At 40.4% G+C, this 18,763-nt stretch overlaps 1 protein-coding gene across 3 annotated transcripts in view; it reads left to right on the forward strand.

The window, feature by feature from the left end:
- The window catches only part of LOC124606621 (TATA element modulatory factor), a 171,711-nt gene extending 154,448 nt beyond the window's left edge, over positions 1 to 17,263 (forward strand). For all 3 annotated transcript variants that reach the window (XM_047138609.1, XM_047138612.1, XM_047138610.1), the window contains exons 19-20: positions 7,334 to 7,590; positions 16,245 to 17,263. In XM_047138609.1, coding sequence (XP_046994565.1) covers positions 7,334 to 7,590; positions 16,245 to 16,280 — 293 coding nt within the window. In that variant the 3' untranslated portion in view covers positions 16,281 to 17,263. The remainder of the gene's footprint in view (positions 1 to 7,333; positions 7,591 to 16,244) is intronic.
- The last annotated feature ends 1,500 nt before the right edge of the window (positions 17,264 to 18,763 follow it).

Raw genomic sequence — 18,763 nt, forward strand, 5'->3', positions numbered from 1 at the left:
TCAGTGGTATTTGTACCAACCGTATTTAAATGTGTAGTCTTCGTTGTACTGTTTAAGATTCATAAAGCCATAAAATATGATCAATAAATAGTACCAAGGCATCTTTTGGATCGTCATGTAATGATGTAATGAACACATATTTTGCAATTAAGTGGCTCATAAGAGCAACACGGATATTATATTGTGGCTGTTTCTTTCACCTTCAGTGATCTCTGTTGAATTTGGTGGTTATTCTTTGCAGTTAGGAGAGACAATACCAATGAAGCAGCTGGAGACTTTAAATTGGAGAAGTTCTATACACAATTATCGAACAAAAAACATAAATAATGTAGACTTAGGATAAATTAAACAAGCCCCAAAATAGTTTCCAGTATACTGGCATACAGCTGTATATTAAACTACCCCTGGCAGTGATAGACCTACCATAGAATTCCTTTGAGAGGTATCTGTAGAAACACTCCCTCTCCATGGCAGAGCAATATGACTCCAAAATATTTCCTTCCTTGGGTGTACCATGGGAGGGACATCAGCCAAAGTGAGAAGCAAGAGAAATGCTCTCCCCAATACCTGGTTTGTACAAGGACAGATGTGGATTCTTTTTTTGGCCACAAAGCCTTTATCCTTTGTATAGATTATTGAGGACAGGTTTGGGGAAGTTGCAACCACCTTAAAAATGAAGAGTGGATCTATTTTGATTAAAATAACATCCCATGTCCAGTCATGGACTTTTCTCATTTGTGACAAGCTGGGTAACACTCTGGTGACTGTCACTCCCCATAATAATCTAAACAGGGTTCAAGGCATCCTTTTCCATCGTGACCTCCTCTTGCAATCCGATGATTATATACGTGCCATCTTGGAGTGACAGGGTGTACTTTCTATCAGTTGTGTCCACAAGGGTTCGAAGGTCAATAGGCCTTTGAGGGCTCCTCGTTGCATGAAAAGGTGGTATACCGCTGTGCCGTGACACCATGTGTCCCTTTGTCCTGCCAACTTCATGCAGTACTTCAAAGGTATGAAATTCAGGCATATGTCTTCAAGTTGCAATGCCAGCCCAGTCTGTAGAAATTGTGAACAACTGTTGTACATGAACATTCCTTGTGCTCCTCCGCTTGTCTGCACCAGCTGCTCACCAGACTGCGGGGAGAAAAAAATATGGGAGTATAAGACTTTGGACAGGCTGATGTATGAAGAGGCCAAGAAAAATTATGAGCATCTATATTGTGCATGCATGATGTGTCATATGCTACAGCTATGATGACATCACCCTCTCTGCCGTTGGTACTCTCCTCCATAACGTATCCTACAGTGAGCCCTTGGGGCTGCTCGACAGTGCTTGTTCCCCTAATGGTTGGGGGTTCTCCTACTGCTGTTTCCCCCACACCTACTTCTGGAGCAATGGCTCCCCACCCACCATGGATGCCAAGACGCATCACCTTTGTCCAGCTTCTTATGTCAGGGTCACTTGGGACACTCCCCTCCAAGGTTTCTTCCGTTCTGCAACTGGATACCAGCCAGTGGCTGAAGCACCCACAGACTGCTGATCATAGAGCTGCATGAGCTTCTTCAGTCCCTGAAACTGATTCAGGGAGGTCCTCCCAGTCATCCAAATGCCTGCAGAAAAGAAAGACAAAATAATTCTTCCGAGATGAAGAAAATTCCAGTGACACCCACACACTGAATCCCACATGTTCTGCTTCTGTGACTACAGCAGCAATCCCAGCGGCCCCTAGGGCCCATAATGTCACTAACAACGTGTCGCAGAACGTGTACATCATGATACCACTCCCTCTTAACCAGTAGATGTAATCTGCCTCCTTGGTCCCTTCACACCCTCACAGTAAATTGTCAATACAGTTCTCCAGTGGAATTGTAGTGGTTTTTTCACACCACCTGACTGAGCTATGACATCTCTTAAGCTCCTCTCCTGCTTTCTGCTTTGTCCTTCAAGGAACTTGGCTTCTGGCAACATGGACTCCTGTCCTCTGTGGCTATCGGGGAATTTTAAGAATCGTACCAATTATGATAGGGTGTCACGTGGAGTTTGCACATGTGTCCTGAACTCTGTATATAGCAAACTTGTGCCTCTTGATACAACTTTGGAGGCTGTGGCTGTTTGGGCAAGAGCGTTTCAGTATTTACTGCCTGTAATGGTTATCTCCCTCCCAATGGTGGAGTGCCTCAGAACATATTACCTGCATTGGTTTCTCAGTTCCCCCCAATTTTTCTAATCTGCGGCAACTTCAGTGCCCATAACCCTTTTTTGGGGTGGAACCATGATCACTGGCCACAGTTAAGACATATAACACTTACTGGCAGATCTTGACCTCTGTCTCTTAAACACTGGTGCCTCCACACTCTTCAGTGTGGCACATGGAAATTACTTGGCCACTGATTTTTCTATTTGCAGCCCTGGTCTTTTCCCATCCATCCACTGGAGGGCCCATGAAGACTTGTGTGGTAGTGAACACTTCCCAGTCTTCCTGTCCATCCCTCAGCATCACTCCCATGGGTGCCTGTCTAGATGAGCTGACCACAATGCCAACTGGGATGCTTTCACATCACCTGTCACTGCCCACTAAATGGAGACATTAGCGAGGCTGTTCAGAATACAACAGCAGTCATTTTGACAGCAGCCGACTTGGCAAAACCCTGTTCTTTAGGTTCTCCCTCCGTTAGAAGGTAGCACCTCGGTGGACCTCAAAAATTGCTGAGGCCATTAGAGATTGTAGGTGGACTCTCTAATCTATAAACACCATCTATCAATCGAGCACCTCATTGCCTTTAAACAGCTCTATGTCCAGGTCTGCCACTTAATAAAACGACAGAAGTAAGAATGCCGAAAATGGCACATTTCAACCATTGGACCACACGTGCCTCCTTTGCAGGTTTGAGCTAAGATCAGATGCCTCTGTGGTTATCAGTCCTCTGCATGTGTACTTTGTATTTCCTTGAACGGTGCTGTTTTCACTAACACAGATGTCATAGTCAAACATTTTGCTCTGCATTATGCATGAGCCTCTGCATCTGAGATCTGTCAGCCTGCTTTTCAAGTCCTTAAACAGCGAATTGAGCGATTGTACTTACCTCTCACTACAAAGCACCTGGAACCTTATAACACTCCATTCAGTGAGTGGGAATTCTTCAACACCGTAGCCCTTTGCCCTGAAACAGCCCCAAGACTACAAAGCATCCACAACCAAAAGCTCAAACACCTATCAGTGGATTGACAGCACCTTCTTCTTACCATTTTTAACTGTATCTGGAGTGAGGGTAGCTCCCATGTCAGTGAGAGGAGAGCATCATCATCCCAGTACTGAAACTGGGGAAGCATCCCCGAGATATGGACAGCTATCACCCAATTAGTCTCACCAATATTTTCTGTAAGTTTCTCGAATGCATAGTGAGCCTGTAGCTGTGTAGGCTCCTTGAGTCTCTGGGCCTTCTGGTTCCATCCCAGGGCGGTTTTTGTCAAGGCCGTTCCACTGCTGATAATTTGGCTTGCCTGTAATCTGCCATCTGGACAGTTTTTGAGACAACACCTGCTCACTGTCTTCTTTGACCTACAAAAGGCTTATGACATCACATGGCAACACCACAACACATACATGAGTGGGATCTCGATGGCCCACTCCTGATATAAGTCTAGAGCTTCTTATCATGCCACGCCAAGTTGGTGCTTTCCATGGTACCCCCATATCCACAGGAAAGGGGTCCCACAGGGCTCTGTATTAATAGTCCCTGTGCCCCCTCATATGCTAACGATTTTTGCTTTTACTATTGCTCTTCTAGTGTGTGTGTGTCGCTGAAAACTGACCGCAGGGTGCCATTTGAAAGGCGCAGTCATGGGTTCTCGCCCATTGTTCTCAGTTTTCTGTCACGATGACTCACGTCGTGCACTTCTGTTGCCATTACACAGTTCATCCACAACCAGAAATTTACTGTGACTACCAATTAATCGACATGGTGGAGACATATCACTTTTTGGGACTTGTCCTTGATGCCTGGCTGATGTGGCTTCCCCATCTTCGCTAGCTTAAGCAAAGGTGCTGGCTACACCTTAATACACTTTGCTGCTTCAGTAACACCAGCTAGGATGCAGACCACTCCACCCTTCTGCAGCTTTACAAAGCCCTGATTCTGTACTGCCTTAGTTATGGGAGTCTGGCATACGGTTCGGCATTGCCCACAGTCGCTGAACTTGATACTTCACTGTGGGTTCCGACTTGCAGCAGGAGCCTTTCAAGCTAGCCCTGTGAGAAGCCTACTCATGGAGGCTAGGGTTCCTTCACTATGGATCAGATGCTAGCAACAGGTACTCAATTATGCTATACATATTCACAGCTTCCGGAAGCATCCAAACTACTGTGTCCTTTTTCCTAGTAGGGGTGTTCACCTCCCACAACAGAGACCAAAAACTGGGGTCGTAATTACAGTTAGACTACATTGTCTGAGCTCTGAAATCCACTTCCCCCACTGTTGCCTCTTGTCAGGGAGCTATCGGTTATGGCCGCATGGCATATATCCCGACCTCACATATGTCTCGATTTATCCTTCGCTGAAAGATTCAGTTGACCCCATGGTGTTTTTCCACCTGTTCATTGCCGTCCTCAATGCATTTCCAAGTTCAGAAGTGGTGTACACTTACAGCTCAATGGTTAATGGACAGATCGGTTTTGCATACCCTCATGCAAATTTCAGTGAACTACAGTCCTTGTCAAATGTATCCTGTGTCTCCACTACTGAACTGGTGGCCAGTAAACTAGCCCTTATCCATGCTCTTCCTTGCATCATCAAGATCCTGCTAATTTGCAGTGATTACCTGAGTAGCCTTCAGACTATAGGTCAATGCTACCCTCGTCACTCATTAGTGACAACTATCCAGAATCTTCATTCTGACTCCATCAAGCTGGATGGCCGGTCATCTATGTTTGGACCCCTGGACATGGGGGGATCTCAGGGAATGAACATGCCGACCATTTGGCAAAGTTGGTTGCCAGGATCCAATTTTGGAAATGGAGCTTCCAGAATTGTACCTTCGGTTTTCTCTGTGCCATCAGTTGTTGGATGTCTGAACGCGGAAATGGTTCACCATGAACACCCCAAAGAAACTGAGAGAAATAAAGGAGACCATGATCATGTGCAGTCTTTCCTTCACGCTTCTCGCAGGGAATCCACTGTCCTGTCTCAGCTGTGCGTTGGCCACACTTGGCTGACCCACAGCCAAATTCTCTGATGTGAGGACCCACCTTACCGCCAATGTGGTGCCCTTCTGATGGTGGCTCATATCCTACTAGACTGTCCAAATCTGGCTGCTTTGTGGCGATCTCTTAACCTTCCTGACACGCTACCTCTGGTGTTAGCGGATGACCTGGTTTTACATTTCACCTGTGCAGGTAGTTTCTACTTGTGTCTGTGAGGTGGGGGACTTTAGCCTTGTTGACCAACTGAAGAGTTGGCTGCTCTGGCCCTGGGATGCCATACTGACCCTTGCTTGGCGGTCTGGCCTGGCCTCTACCCGACCCACCTTTTTATTCTCGTTGTTCTTTTATGTTTGCTGTTTTTAATGTTTTATCTTTCCTGAGCTTTTATCGTCTTGTCTGTGTTGGTCATTTCCTTGATGTAATGGACAGTGACTTCGTGCTGGTGGGTTGTAGAGGGTGTGTGTCCCATAATGTCCTGGTGTCCTCCAGCTGCACTCCGCACGGAAGTGGCTTACTGAATTTACCCCCTCTCACTCCTTTCCTGCTTTTCCTTTATTTTATTTCTGTCATATTGTATCAAGCTTAGTTGGTCTTCCCAGGATTTGGCTCTTATATCCTTTGTTTGAGGACTATTCCTGGTTCAACACAGATAGGATGAAGAGACTGATGACCTTGCAGTTTGCTCTCTTTTAACTCTAACAGCCAACCAATCTACAGAAGCTATTAATCAACAGCTGTGTTTATGAGGTGGAAGAATTCTGTGGTAGTGTATTATCCTAAACCTAACATGTAATTTTTCAATGTAATATGTAAAAGCAATGTGTAATTTTTGAACTAAATTCTTATTACTGCATGCATATCAAAACCCATGTCATTTTCATGGTCAGTGGTTGATGGAAAAATTTGAATAAAGCACTCCTCTCTTTAATCACACACACTCGACACTCCTACCAAGTAATGTATAGCACTCCCTTTCGCACTAACAGTGGTGGTGACACGTGTTGACGTGAGCTCTATGAGACACCAGAAGTATTGGAGAGCCACCTTGATCCGTGTCCTTTAAATTGCCACCCACAACTTACGGAGATTACTCAGGATTGGGGCCAAAGCACATACACCTTGCTTGATGGAATTTCAGGTATGCCTAAAGGGATTAAGGTCAGTTGATCTTAGATACCACACAGGTTCTCTCAAGTCTGCAGGACATCCTTAGACAAATCTGACACAATTCAGGAATGTTGATGTAGAGCAGCGTGTTAATGAAAACACTGTAAGTGAGAAAATGTATGCACATTGCAGGACAGTAAGCTCCTGCGTCATTTGCAAGTAGAGGTGACGGTAGCTATTTCAGAGGCTCCATTTCATTATATGTAAACAAAAGAACATCTCTGCCATTTGTATTAGTGGTGTTGTGTTGGCAGGCAGGTTGCTTCCCCTCAAGTGATTTTTGACATAATTATTCTTTCTCTGCCATGTGTATGGGAACTCTCAGCTTCGTGACACTTTTTTGTGCTTTGTGCATTCAATGGTGCTGCTACTGTGCCTATCCTAATGTCTATTCCTGATGGCATACTGTGAGAAGAGATCCACATGTGAGGGGTCATTTCTGTATTGCGTAGCAATGATGGTAGTTCTGAAAGGTTTGGGTATTCACTGATCATTGTTGTCCAGCATTTATTCTTGAATTGCTATATTTTAGCCTGTCTGCCACTGCTGCAATCTTCAGCAATCAAAAGCAACCTCTGTCATCAATACATTGTTGCCGAAACGGGTGTTGACTCTTATGCGGCATCTTTCTCCAAATTGAACTACACGCAGTATACCATTTATATTGTAACAAGTGAGTTCCCAATGCCTGCACGAACTTGAAGTGGAAGTGTTTCACATTCCAAACCCCGCAATTTGCCTGCAGTGAAATGTGCTCTTATAACCTTCCACTCGACTACCATGCTGATGAGTCCGACAGTTATTCAGTCAAATGACATGCCATCTACTTCTAATTCAATTGCTTATTAGTGTAGCTAAGTAATTATCTCATTTGCTCTTCTTAAATTTTTTGTTTTTTATATGAGACAGAATGTCAGATTATAAGTATCCGAAAAGCTATAATCATTGCTTGCTCTGTTCAGGTGAAGTCCAGCAGCTACAGTGGGAACTTTCACGTCGGGATGCAGAGAGGGCAGCACTTACAGGGGAAGTATCGGCACTGATAGCACGCATTGAAGAACAGGAAACAGCTCTCGCCAGTGCTCAAGAGCTCCGAGCTCAGTTTGAAGATATTCAGCACAAGTATGATGCTCTGTTGCAGATGTATGGAGAGAAAGTGGAAGAGACACAAGAACTCAAACTTGACCTGCAAGATGTCAAAGAAATGTATAAAACTCAGGTATGTAATACTAACATTGATGATGTAAAACATTTTATGTTTGAAGGTTAAAATAATTCAACAGAACAAAAAATATTAAGAGATAAATCACTATTTATTTTACACTTTGGTTTGAGTAACTCTTCGTGAAACTGCTGAGTGAGAGAACACCAAGTCAGACTTTCGTAAAGGTAGGTTGCACACGAAACTGAAGGAGACTTATCTCTGATTAATTAGACAATTTGAGATCTATTGCAGAACATGTCCAGAGCATTGCAAGCTATTTTTTAAAAAAAACAGGAGTCCAAAATGCTAACACTGTAAACTAAACCAATATGCCTATGGTTCATAATTTGTTATTTCATTACAACTGACTCAGACTGGTCCTGGGCTAATTTATATGTCGGAGTCTGACATGGTCCTGTCAGAGGGTGTTCCTGAGTAGAAGTGCCATCTGCTTGATGGTACCACAGGAGCTGACAATAATGTTGTAGCAGTTACTCAGTTTCCATAGTGGCAATTGGTGCCACTTCATTGCCGTCCCCTCCTCCGCCAACAGCAACTGCCTTGGGAGAAAAATGTAGGTGGTGCGTGGTCTGGAGAAGCCGACCAGGAGGGATAGTGGATCAGTGCCAGTTGGTGCCACTGTGAAAGGTCGTAGTGAGAAAAGCTCAATGTAAGCTGCACATCTTACTTGGGAACCAAAGGTTCCACTGGGCAAGGTACTCCTGCCCAGGATGGTAGGGTCCGAAGTTGATTTCGGTTCTGCTGCAGAAGTGTGTGGGTGTAGGCTATGACACACATAATGGACCTATAGTGGATGATGAACATCCCATGGACTCATGTTGGGCAACATCCAAACTTGCAGCCCAGACTCATCCCAGATATGGACACCCTGCCTGCAGCTATCAAGAGTGGAGGGTGCAGAAGTGTGCAAGTTCTTGCTTATGTCAGCACCACTGGGTTCTGAGGGCCACCTCAGTTCCTACAGGCAGATAGTGGAAGTAGTGAAGACTGCTGGCCTTACTTGCAGCCTGCAAGCAGAGCTCACAATTTGTGGCACTGTATCCAGAATCAGTTGGGGTCCTTTGGTTTCGGTCTCATCAACCATCGATTCCGCGATGGTCATAGCTGCAGATTTTTGGACCTGCACATTTGTAGGACTACTCTGATGGTGAGGGGTGCACCACACAAAGAAAGCAGCAGCTTGGGCAGTGTAGTACTTGTGGTATTTGCATGGTCTTTATAAGGCTCGGCGGTAGTTTGAGGTCATTTGATGAATGCCTGCCAGTCGATATGCAGAGTGCAAAATCAGATTGCATACAAAGTAGAGGCACTTCAACGGTCAAAATTTTAACAATAAACTGTTGAAGCATTTATGACAATTTTCCTGAGCTTACTGCGCCCCCCCCCCCCCCCCCCCCCCCCCCTAGGAAAGTTGTCGTGGACCAATTATTCTCAAAACTGAGAATTGATTGAAATCCAAGGTAGAAAGCACCAAAATATTGAGCAAGGTATGAAATGTATAACGATTAGACATTATAGGAGGGAGGGTGTTCATTGCTGTCAGTAAAAATATTGTCTCTATCAACATTGAAATTGAGTCTTGACTGTAAAGTTATCTGGATGTGAGTAGCAAGCCTGGCTGAACTCAGGTTAATTATCAGATATTTTCACCAGCCTCCTGATTCCAACAGAGTAGTTGTAGAATCATTTAAGGAAAAACTAATGCTCAGTAGCACATAAATATCAAGATCATGTAGTATTAGCTAGTGGTGACTGTCTAATCTACCAAGTAAAGACTGTGGCATCAATGGATTCACAGCAGGTGTTATGGACAGACAAGTCTTGTGAAGTAATTTTCTACACATTTTCCAAAAACTGCCCCAAACAACTACTTAGGCAACCCACACGCAATGAAAATATTTTAGACATTGTAGCTACAAACAGACATAATGTTATCCACATTGTTAGCATAGAGAAAGAGATTAGTGATCTTGATGTCACTGTAGTGATGTTCGTCACTATAGGTAATAGCCCATCAGGAAGGCTAGGATAGTATTTATGCTAGAGAAAACAGGTAAGCAATTGTTAGCATCCAACTTAGTTTACAATGAATGGACATTTAGATTCAGTATGATATTGGCAAAGTTTAAACTGATTATAAATCACACTCTGGAAATGAATGTGCCAAGTAAATGGATTAAGGATGGAAAGGACCCTCCATGGTTTAATTATCAAATCTGGAAAATGCTGAGGAAACAGAAATAGTGCACTCTTGATTCAAAAGTACAACCCAAGTACTAATGCACCAACATATTGTGATGTAGTTAACAGAAACCTCTCCAGACGTCAATGCAGTGAACAGTTGCGAACAAAACCATTTAACGTGTATTGCAACTTCCAACACTTGTCACTGTGTCTTGTTCAGTCTTTGATCGACCATCAGTTAAAGAGAGAAAGAAGAAACAACCACCATTGAAGTATTGAACAGGTAACCCACAATAAGTAGTGTTCATTTGACTGATTACTATTTCCCCTTATAAGATGTACGAGTCTTCAGATATTCATTTCCCTAATAACAACATTTAATGTGTTGTCGCTATGGTAATTCTATCTGAAGATGCCCACCTCTGATGAGCAAAACTAGTAAGAAATCAAATAACACAAGACCTTCAGTGGTTTAGCTATACATAAATTCAGTAAGCATTCTGGGAGAAAGTGACACCTAATCGATAAAACACAACCACCTGCAATTACAATTTTAATTAGAATCATTTGTTGACCGTTTAAGTAGTACTGGTATTTTTAGTGTTGTAATGTATTGATATTGAACTCCTTACTTATTGCTGGCTTCTGGAACATTCAAAGCTGAAGATGCCTTTTCTCTGTGGGAGTATTGTCTTGCTTTATAATGGCAATAATGCCATAGCACTAGTGGTCATAAGCCATCTTGGTGTGTGAAAAAGTATCAGTGTTGAGCTCCCACACATAGCATTTGTGTGCAGCTGCATCATGGATAATTAGTATGAGTAATTTGGTTGAAAAATAATTAAGAGTTAAGTTTTATGTCACATCATAGAAGAAAAATTTTCAGTAATTCAGTTATTTCACAGAAAGGTGCATGGATTAATTATGAGATTTATGGTTGAGCCAGTGTCATGTTTATGAATCAGTAATTGTTATGGATGGACATATTGATAGTGGAACATAAAATGAAAAGGCTTCTGTAATCAGTGATTACATGTTTTAATTAACATGGAAATGCAGTGTAGCGGTAGTTACTTCAGTATGAATGTGGAAACAAGCACAACTGTTAACAACAAGATTGGACGAGCATAGTGTTTTAAGTGTCAGTAAAATAATCTTACTTGTACTGTTGCCATTCTGAAGTGACATTTTCATTTATTAACTGAATAAATTAATTATTTGAAAAATGTGGGGGACACATTTGTATGAAGAACATGGTCAGATTTATTTCGGAACAAAGTGTGATCTCTATTTAAAGCTCACAGTACTTGAGTCCGATAACCACGAAATTAATCAAAAAAGACATTAATAAAAAGGAGCTGTACAACCACAATAAATAATTATGTTTCTAATGTCTTTATTGGGAGCTAGTCTCTCTCGTAAAAAATTTTCCAAACTCTTTAGGAAAGTTTAAGATTCACTGCACTTGTGAAAAGTCCACAAACATCCTATTTTACAATAAATCAAAGTTAATTTGATGCTCCGGCACGATTAAATCGAATTTCCAACAAATCAAAGGTTTGTAATATCTCATCAAAGAAGTGTGAGGGATCTTTATATAAAATGCAGGACCGTGGTCCAATTTTTATGAAAGATGTTATAAAAACACCTAAGTACATCATTAAAGATCTTATAAAAGTTTCACGACAAAGTCCTCTTACAGTGTAATATAGGTTTAATATTACCACAAATGAAACAGAGTTCAAACTCATCACTCTATTGTATTAATTTTGAAGTCTTGATGCTTCTGTCACTGAATAAGCAGTCCCTAAATACTCACAAAATGTTGAGATTGCAAACCAAGGCCCCTACAAAAACTGTTCAAAGTTATTTACAAAACTTACATGAAATTCAAAGTCTTGAAAATCTTGTATTCTGCTGTAGGCAATGTGGGATTGACATCTCAAGCAACAGCAACACAACAGCTTTAAGGCTGACATTCCATTCTTTTACACTCGGAGACAGAGGTATAACTCCACATTCATTTCACCTCTAGTTACAGTTACAAGTATAAACTGTATCTACTAAAGTGGTGGATCATTATTAAAGATAAATACATCTTGAGGTACAATCAGACCATTATTGGATCACTTTATTGTTTGTCTCTCTCTGTTTGCCCAAATGTTAATAGCCCTTTCTCTCAGGAATGGGTAGACACATAATGTTGACATTCATGTCACATATTAAGATCCACAGTGCTTGGTGGTGTAAAAAACCGAGCTTCCAAGTCAGTGTAATCAAAAGATACAGGCATTTATGAAGCATATTTTCACACTTGCAAACTAACTCATCAAAACCTATAGGGTACTTCCTATTGGCCTAGAATCATGAAATTTGGCAAGAAGCAAGGTTTCACTGTACAAGTGAAGGGAAAAAATCCAAAAATGTTGCATTTGTAATTATATTACACTAGAAAAAAAACTTTTTTGTCTTTTTTGACAAAATAAGATAATTGGATAGATAAAAAAATTCTACTCACCAAGCAGCGGCAGAACACGCACATAAAAGATTATATAGGCAAGCTTTCCTTCTCATCCCGTCTGGTAAGTCTCCCCGAAATCTACCCATTTTCCTACACCTCTCCAGCCCATTTTCCTACACCTCTCCAGTCCTTTTCCTTCACTCTCTTCCTTCCCCTTCAACCCTTTTGTCTGGAGGAGCCACTGGCTCTGAAAGCTTGCCTAATATAATCTTTTATGTGTGTGTTCTGTCACCACTTGGTGAGTAGATTTTTTTATTTATCCAATTCCCTACCTTCCACCCCCCCCCCCCCCCCTCCCGACTGTCTGTCTGTCTGTCTGTCTGTCTGTCCATCCATCCATCCATCCATCCATCCATCCTTCTGTTAAGACCCCTTTTTCTCAGGAACTGGTAGACGTATCATCTAGAAATTGTCACATTTTAAGATCTACGGTCCCTTGGCAGTGTAAGAAATTGAAGCTTCTATGCCAATGCAATCAAAAGATGTGGGTATTCATGTCACATATTTTAATTATTACAAACTCCCTCATTAAAACTTATAGGGTACTTCACGTTGACGTAGAACCATGAAATTATGCAAGAAGCAAGGTTTGCTATTTGTTCAGTGTTCACTTCAACAGTTATTGTATATTGAGACTTCTCACTTCAACAGAAACCAATTTCTTGTTGTTCAAAAATAGCTTATTTGTTTGTCTGTCTTTCTGTTGCTCTCTGTTATAATTGTTTTCATTGAGTTGCATTTTGAAATCAGCATTGCATGTGTGTGCTACTTTATGAGTGGCTGGGCTGATTGTGGTCATTTCCTGAATGTGGGGAATTGACATGTGTTGGTTTTTTGTGAATTATGAGATGTAGAAAATTTTACTTTTTTTTTGTTTCTGTTTTATTTCAATAGTGAGAGGATTTTTATAAATTGTTGCATCTGATTGGGTGTTTCATCTATAAGACAAATGATTAATCTATGTAATAATAATGCCAGTATATTACACTACATTACTTAGATACCACTCAAAAATATTATTTTCAGCAGAACTTAAGAAGACATCAGCAAGGGATTCACTGTCTAGTGATCCCATGCGGAGGTCTTCCAGTTTTGAAAGTGGAATTGGTTTTTGAATGAGTATTAGTTTTCTCCTGATCCTCAACCTGATGCTTTTCACACTACTGTATTGTTAATAGTTCATAAGTTTTCTTTTTTCCATTTTTGATTCGTTTCTTGCATGCCCAATTTCATAGCCCCAGAGTCTGATGTTATTTATCCATACTAAATTGTCAGGTGACAGTGATAGTTCCAGATGGCTAGTGCCATCACACCTCTTGCACAGTGAACTGTATCTGCACTCTCTTGAGGACTGGGTGGTACTCCACCACATTTGAAGTTCTTGGCCACATATGTGGCTTTGCACAGAAGTGACAGAAGTCGTGGGATACTTCCTAACATTGCGTTGTACCTCCTTTTGGCCAGAATAGTAGAGCAACTTGACCTGGCAAGAACTTAACAAGTCTTTGGAAGTCCCCTGCACAAATATTGTGCCATGCTGCCACTGTAGCCATCCATAATTGTGGAAGTGTTGCTGGTCCAGGATTTTGTGCACCCCATGCGATTATGTCCCATAAATGTTCAATAGGATTCATGTCAGGCAATCTGGGTGGCCAAATCAATTTACTTAAATTGTTCAAAATATTCTTCAAACCAATTGTAATCAGTTGTGGCCTTGTGACATTGCACATCCTTGTTTGGGAACGTGAAGTCCATGAATGGCTGAAAATGGCCTCCAGGTAGCCATACATAATCATTTCCAGTTAATTATTGATTCACTTGGGCCAGAGGACCCAGTCCATTCCATGTAAACACCATCCACACCATTTTGGAGCTACCACCAGCTTACACAATGCCTTGTTGACAGCATGGTTCCATGGCCTTATTTGGCCTGCACCACACTTGAACACTTTGATCATGTCTCACCAACTGAAATTGGTACTAATCTGACCAGGCCACAATTTTCCAGTCAATTAGGGTCCAACTGATTTGGTCACAAGGTCAGGAGAGGCACTGCAGGCGATGTCATACTGTTAGCAAAGGCACTTGTATTGATCATGTGTTGCTGTAGCCTATTAATGTAAACTTTTTCCACGCTGTCGTGAGGAATACATTTGTCATATGCCCTAACTTGATTTCTGTGGTTATTTCACACAGTGTTGCTTGTCTGTTCGCACTGATAACTGTACAAAAATGCTGCTGCTATCAGTCTAAGCAAAGGGCATTGGCCACTATGTTGTCCATGGTGAAAGATAATGCCTGAAATTTGGTGTTCTCAGCGATAATGCCTGAAATTTGGTGTTCTCAGCAATATCTTGACACTGTGGATCTCAGATTATTGAATTCCCTATCAATTTCTGAAACAGAATGTCCTGTGTATCTAGCACCAACTGTCATTTCGCATTCAAAGTATGTTAATTCCCACCTTGCGGCCATAATTCTGTTGGAAACCTTTCCACATGGATCACCTGAGTACAAATTACAGCCCCACCAATGCACTGCCCTTTTACACCTTGTGCACTCAATACTACCACCATCTGTAAATGGGCATGTCGCCATCCCATGACTTTTGTCACCTTAGTGTATAGGTATGTGTACTATGACAAGGGCCAATGGTTATGGTGGAACAGACTCAGGAAAAAGAGTTGAAGAAAATATATTCCTTATAACATACTCATAATAAGAGGGGGAGTTACTGTTGTTAATCATGATAAAGATTTCCTTGAATACTTTCATATCACTGCTAGCAAACAGTGATGGAAGGAAATTGGTTTCATTTTGTTATACAACATTTTGTAATAGCATTCAATATTTATGTCTATATAAATCACAGTGCAAACACGTGACATGAATGTAGTATCACAAAACCTGGAAACACCTTCATTACAAGATAAGGCAGGCAGATCATGAGAAGAAAACTTATCACGAGTCAGTAGCAGCAGCTATAAGCAAAGTCCAAAGAGCAAAACAAATGCAGTTCTGAGGCCCGACTCTTCATTATGAAGGGCACCAATACCACTGCAGGACATACGCACATGTAAATACTGAAGTGGCTTACAACAGGATGCAGCCAGCCATTTATTCACCCAGGTGGCTGACTCACTTTTGTGTGTACACTAACCTCATGCCAGGTGGCCCACAGATTTCCTGCTGGTGGATGTCACAGCAATTACAGAGCATGACGGTGTAATTTCTACATCCATGTCTGACTGGGCTACTAAACAAAGGATCTGTACTTATGCAGAACTATATCAGTTTATTATACAGCTATACAACTTATAATTACATGATTGATTTTGTTTTCCAGATCAGTACACTTCTTGACAGGAAATAGTGCAATATAATGCCATCATAGTTGACATTACCAACAGCATCATTTATCATTAATAAAATCTCAGATTTTTAATAGTTACAAAAAGTGCAGTAAGGGTTAGTTTTCATGTGATTTTTAGGTTTTTCTTGTATGATTTATAGGATATACATTTTCAGGTTGATGATTTCACATTTTGCACACACTTTTGATGACTGACCTCAATACAGTCATCTGCTCAGTCAACAGTGTTTCTCCTTTTCCATCTGAATAAAAATTAAAATAAATTAGCAACACATTGTGATAATGTGAAGAAAAAATATGCCACTAAGCATGTGTTTCACTTCTATTAACTTTGTTTCTGTGAACCACTCCCTTGTGCCTGTGAAATAAAATGTTTGCATCGTTAAACTATTACAATTCTGGAACTGAACAATAGATACATAGTGACACTTTTTAAAATATAGGCCTATATATATCTGAACTTACCATGAAAAAATAAAAGAAAGAGGATCTAAGTTATATTCAGATTTGTCTACACTATTGTTTTGTTATAAATTTAATTAGAAAGTAAAAATGAGTTTTTTGTTTCAGATTGACCAGCTCTTAAAAAAGGAGTCACCCTCTTGAGAAAACGAATTTAAAGTAAAGAGAACGGAATGTATCCCAGAATGCTTGCTACTTGATCATATGGTGCATGAAGCAGCTGTGATCCATATTGTCCATTTTCTGAGATTATTAATTTTTCTGCAACAGACTGCAGTTTTTTGACTGAGCCTCCTCTATATTGAGTACAGTTACTGTTGATACCGTTTTATTAAACCTTATTCATTATCTGTGATTTTGTAACTATTTGAAAAGCTTGTTGTACTACAGCTTTGCTTCAAAGAAACCATTTTTCCATCAACTTTACAGCTATTACTCTATTGCATTTATAACAGTCAGTGATCAACAGTTTTCTCTTGTTAATTGCTGCTACAGTTAGAATTAAATAGGTGCTTTATAGTGTAATTGTTACACAATCAGTATACATATAATAGAAATTGTGGGAAGGTCAGAAATGGAACTTCAGACTTCCACATTTCTTTGCATTTATTTTATACTTTTTTTGTTTTTTTCGTTCATTGAACTGCATATATCTGCTGCTGGTGATGCTGAACTGATATATAGATATTTATTATGGTGTGATATCCAACATGCACTTATGCTGCATCATAAGTGAGGGAAACTGCTCACCACCAGATTAGCTTTGCTCATGCTTGCTATGAAACAGTATTGTGATTGTACAGTATAGAGCATTGTATATAGCAGGAATGCCAGAGAGTAATATGTGAAAATAGGGCTGGTGAAAAAAAAATATAAACTTCAGTTTCTACAATTTTTCTGCATTTGCTTTGTTTTGAATCATTGTAAGAAATTTACTTGCACTTAAATACTGGTTGAAAATATTTATTAGTGTGTTCTTCAGAATGCACATTTTATACATATGTATATGATGATGTTGGTGTTGTATTGTACAGACAAACCACAGTTTTATATTTTATAATGGTTACAGAAGACCATATAAATGACAACACACTGTACATAAACTGAAATAAATATACCACTATCTGATTGGCTCAGTAAATGAAAAGTTTGATTTACAATTTTTATTTGGTATTTTACCCATCACAATCCCAGATTAAATTACAAATTATTTTTTATGCCTTACAGAACAGGATTATAATGTGCTGGTGAAGGTGATTAACCAAAACATAAATTCACTTTTCCAGTTGTTGCCTTGGGGTGCTACAGACTAGCATGGTGTGTCAATCTATCTGAATTTCATTTCTGTCCTCATCTGACACTAAGCAGACAACATCCTAGGTCACAGTTATCTATACTGTGTTCTTTCATTGTGTTGACATCATTGTAGGAGCCTCTTGTAACTTTGAAGGTATGAAGTATAAAAATACTTTCTTTTCCTTACCACAATCAAGAGGAAAGATGCAGAATGCTGAAAGATCAAGAAAGAATTGCAGTTGATTTCATCAATAAAATGTACACCTTCTGATTCTTTATTAGAATATAAGTGCATGAAACAGACATTTACAGTAATAATTGTTGAAAGTACACTTTTTACTGCTGTACAGTTTGCAGAATGTGCCTCTGATATGCTCTTCCAAATATGTTGCAATATGTCTTGTTGTGCTATTATGAATTTATTATTGAAAAACATGTATAACTTGGTCAGTGTTTTTCATGAATTGTGCAGTGTCATTTGTTCAAATTCTCATACCTTAGACCAGAGTCAGCCAAGCCTTACAAAACTTCACATGTACTCCGTGTACTGCAAGCATTCATTCCATTACTCAGCCCGTCTCACCATTACTCAGTACATATCTGCTTTTCAAGGTTCATCGCAGCTTTATTTTGTCCTTTTCAGAACTGCTCAGTGCAGCATGACATTTCATTCAGAAGTGCGATGCAACACTGTTCCTTCCAGCATGTGGTGCACCATTTTCCAGTAGGCATGACTTTCTTCAGTTCGGCAGAATCATAGTGGCAGTACTGTTTATCCCTCACTGTTTGCTTGTGGTACAAAGGAAATGGCTGTTGCAGAGGGACAAACACAGTGGAACAATAGGCACTCAAGTGATCTATCACCACAAGCCTTAAAATAGAAGGGGAGTCATAGTACTTTTTTGAAGAGAAGGATGAGAATTTTCAATGTCTATTATGCAACTGCTTAATCATTGGGCACCAAATATTTATTATAGAGTGGCATCATGGCATGATGCTTGAAGAACTTAAACATTTAGGTAACAAAAACCAAAAAATTACAATGATCAACAGACGATTTTTATAGGATTCATTGTTTTGTATTCAAGAAGCACTTTGTACTAAATTTCCAAGCATGAGCTCATTATGAAATTAGTGGTACAAATAGTAAATTGTCATAAGTCAAAGGAATTATTATACTTGTCAGTTTCAATAGTTTTTTATGGAATTGGATGACGAGATTAGGGACATTATACAGGGTGTTACGAAAAGGTACGGCCAAACTTTCAGGAAACATTCCTCACACACAAAGAAAGAAAATATGTTATGTGGACATGTGTCCAGAAACGCTT

Source organism: Schistocerca americana, chromosome 3, assembly GCF_021461395.2.
Source record: "Schistocerca americana isolate TAMUIC-IGC-003095 chromosome 3, iqSchAmer2.1, whole genome shotgun sequence".
Classification (NCBI taxonomy): Eukaryota; Metazoa; Arthropoda; class Insecta; order Orthoptera; family Acrididae; genus Schistocerca; species Schistocerca americana.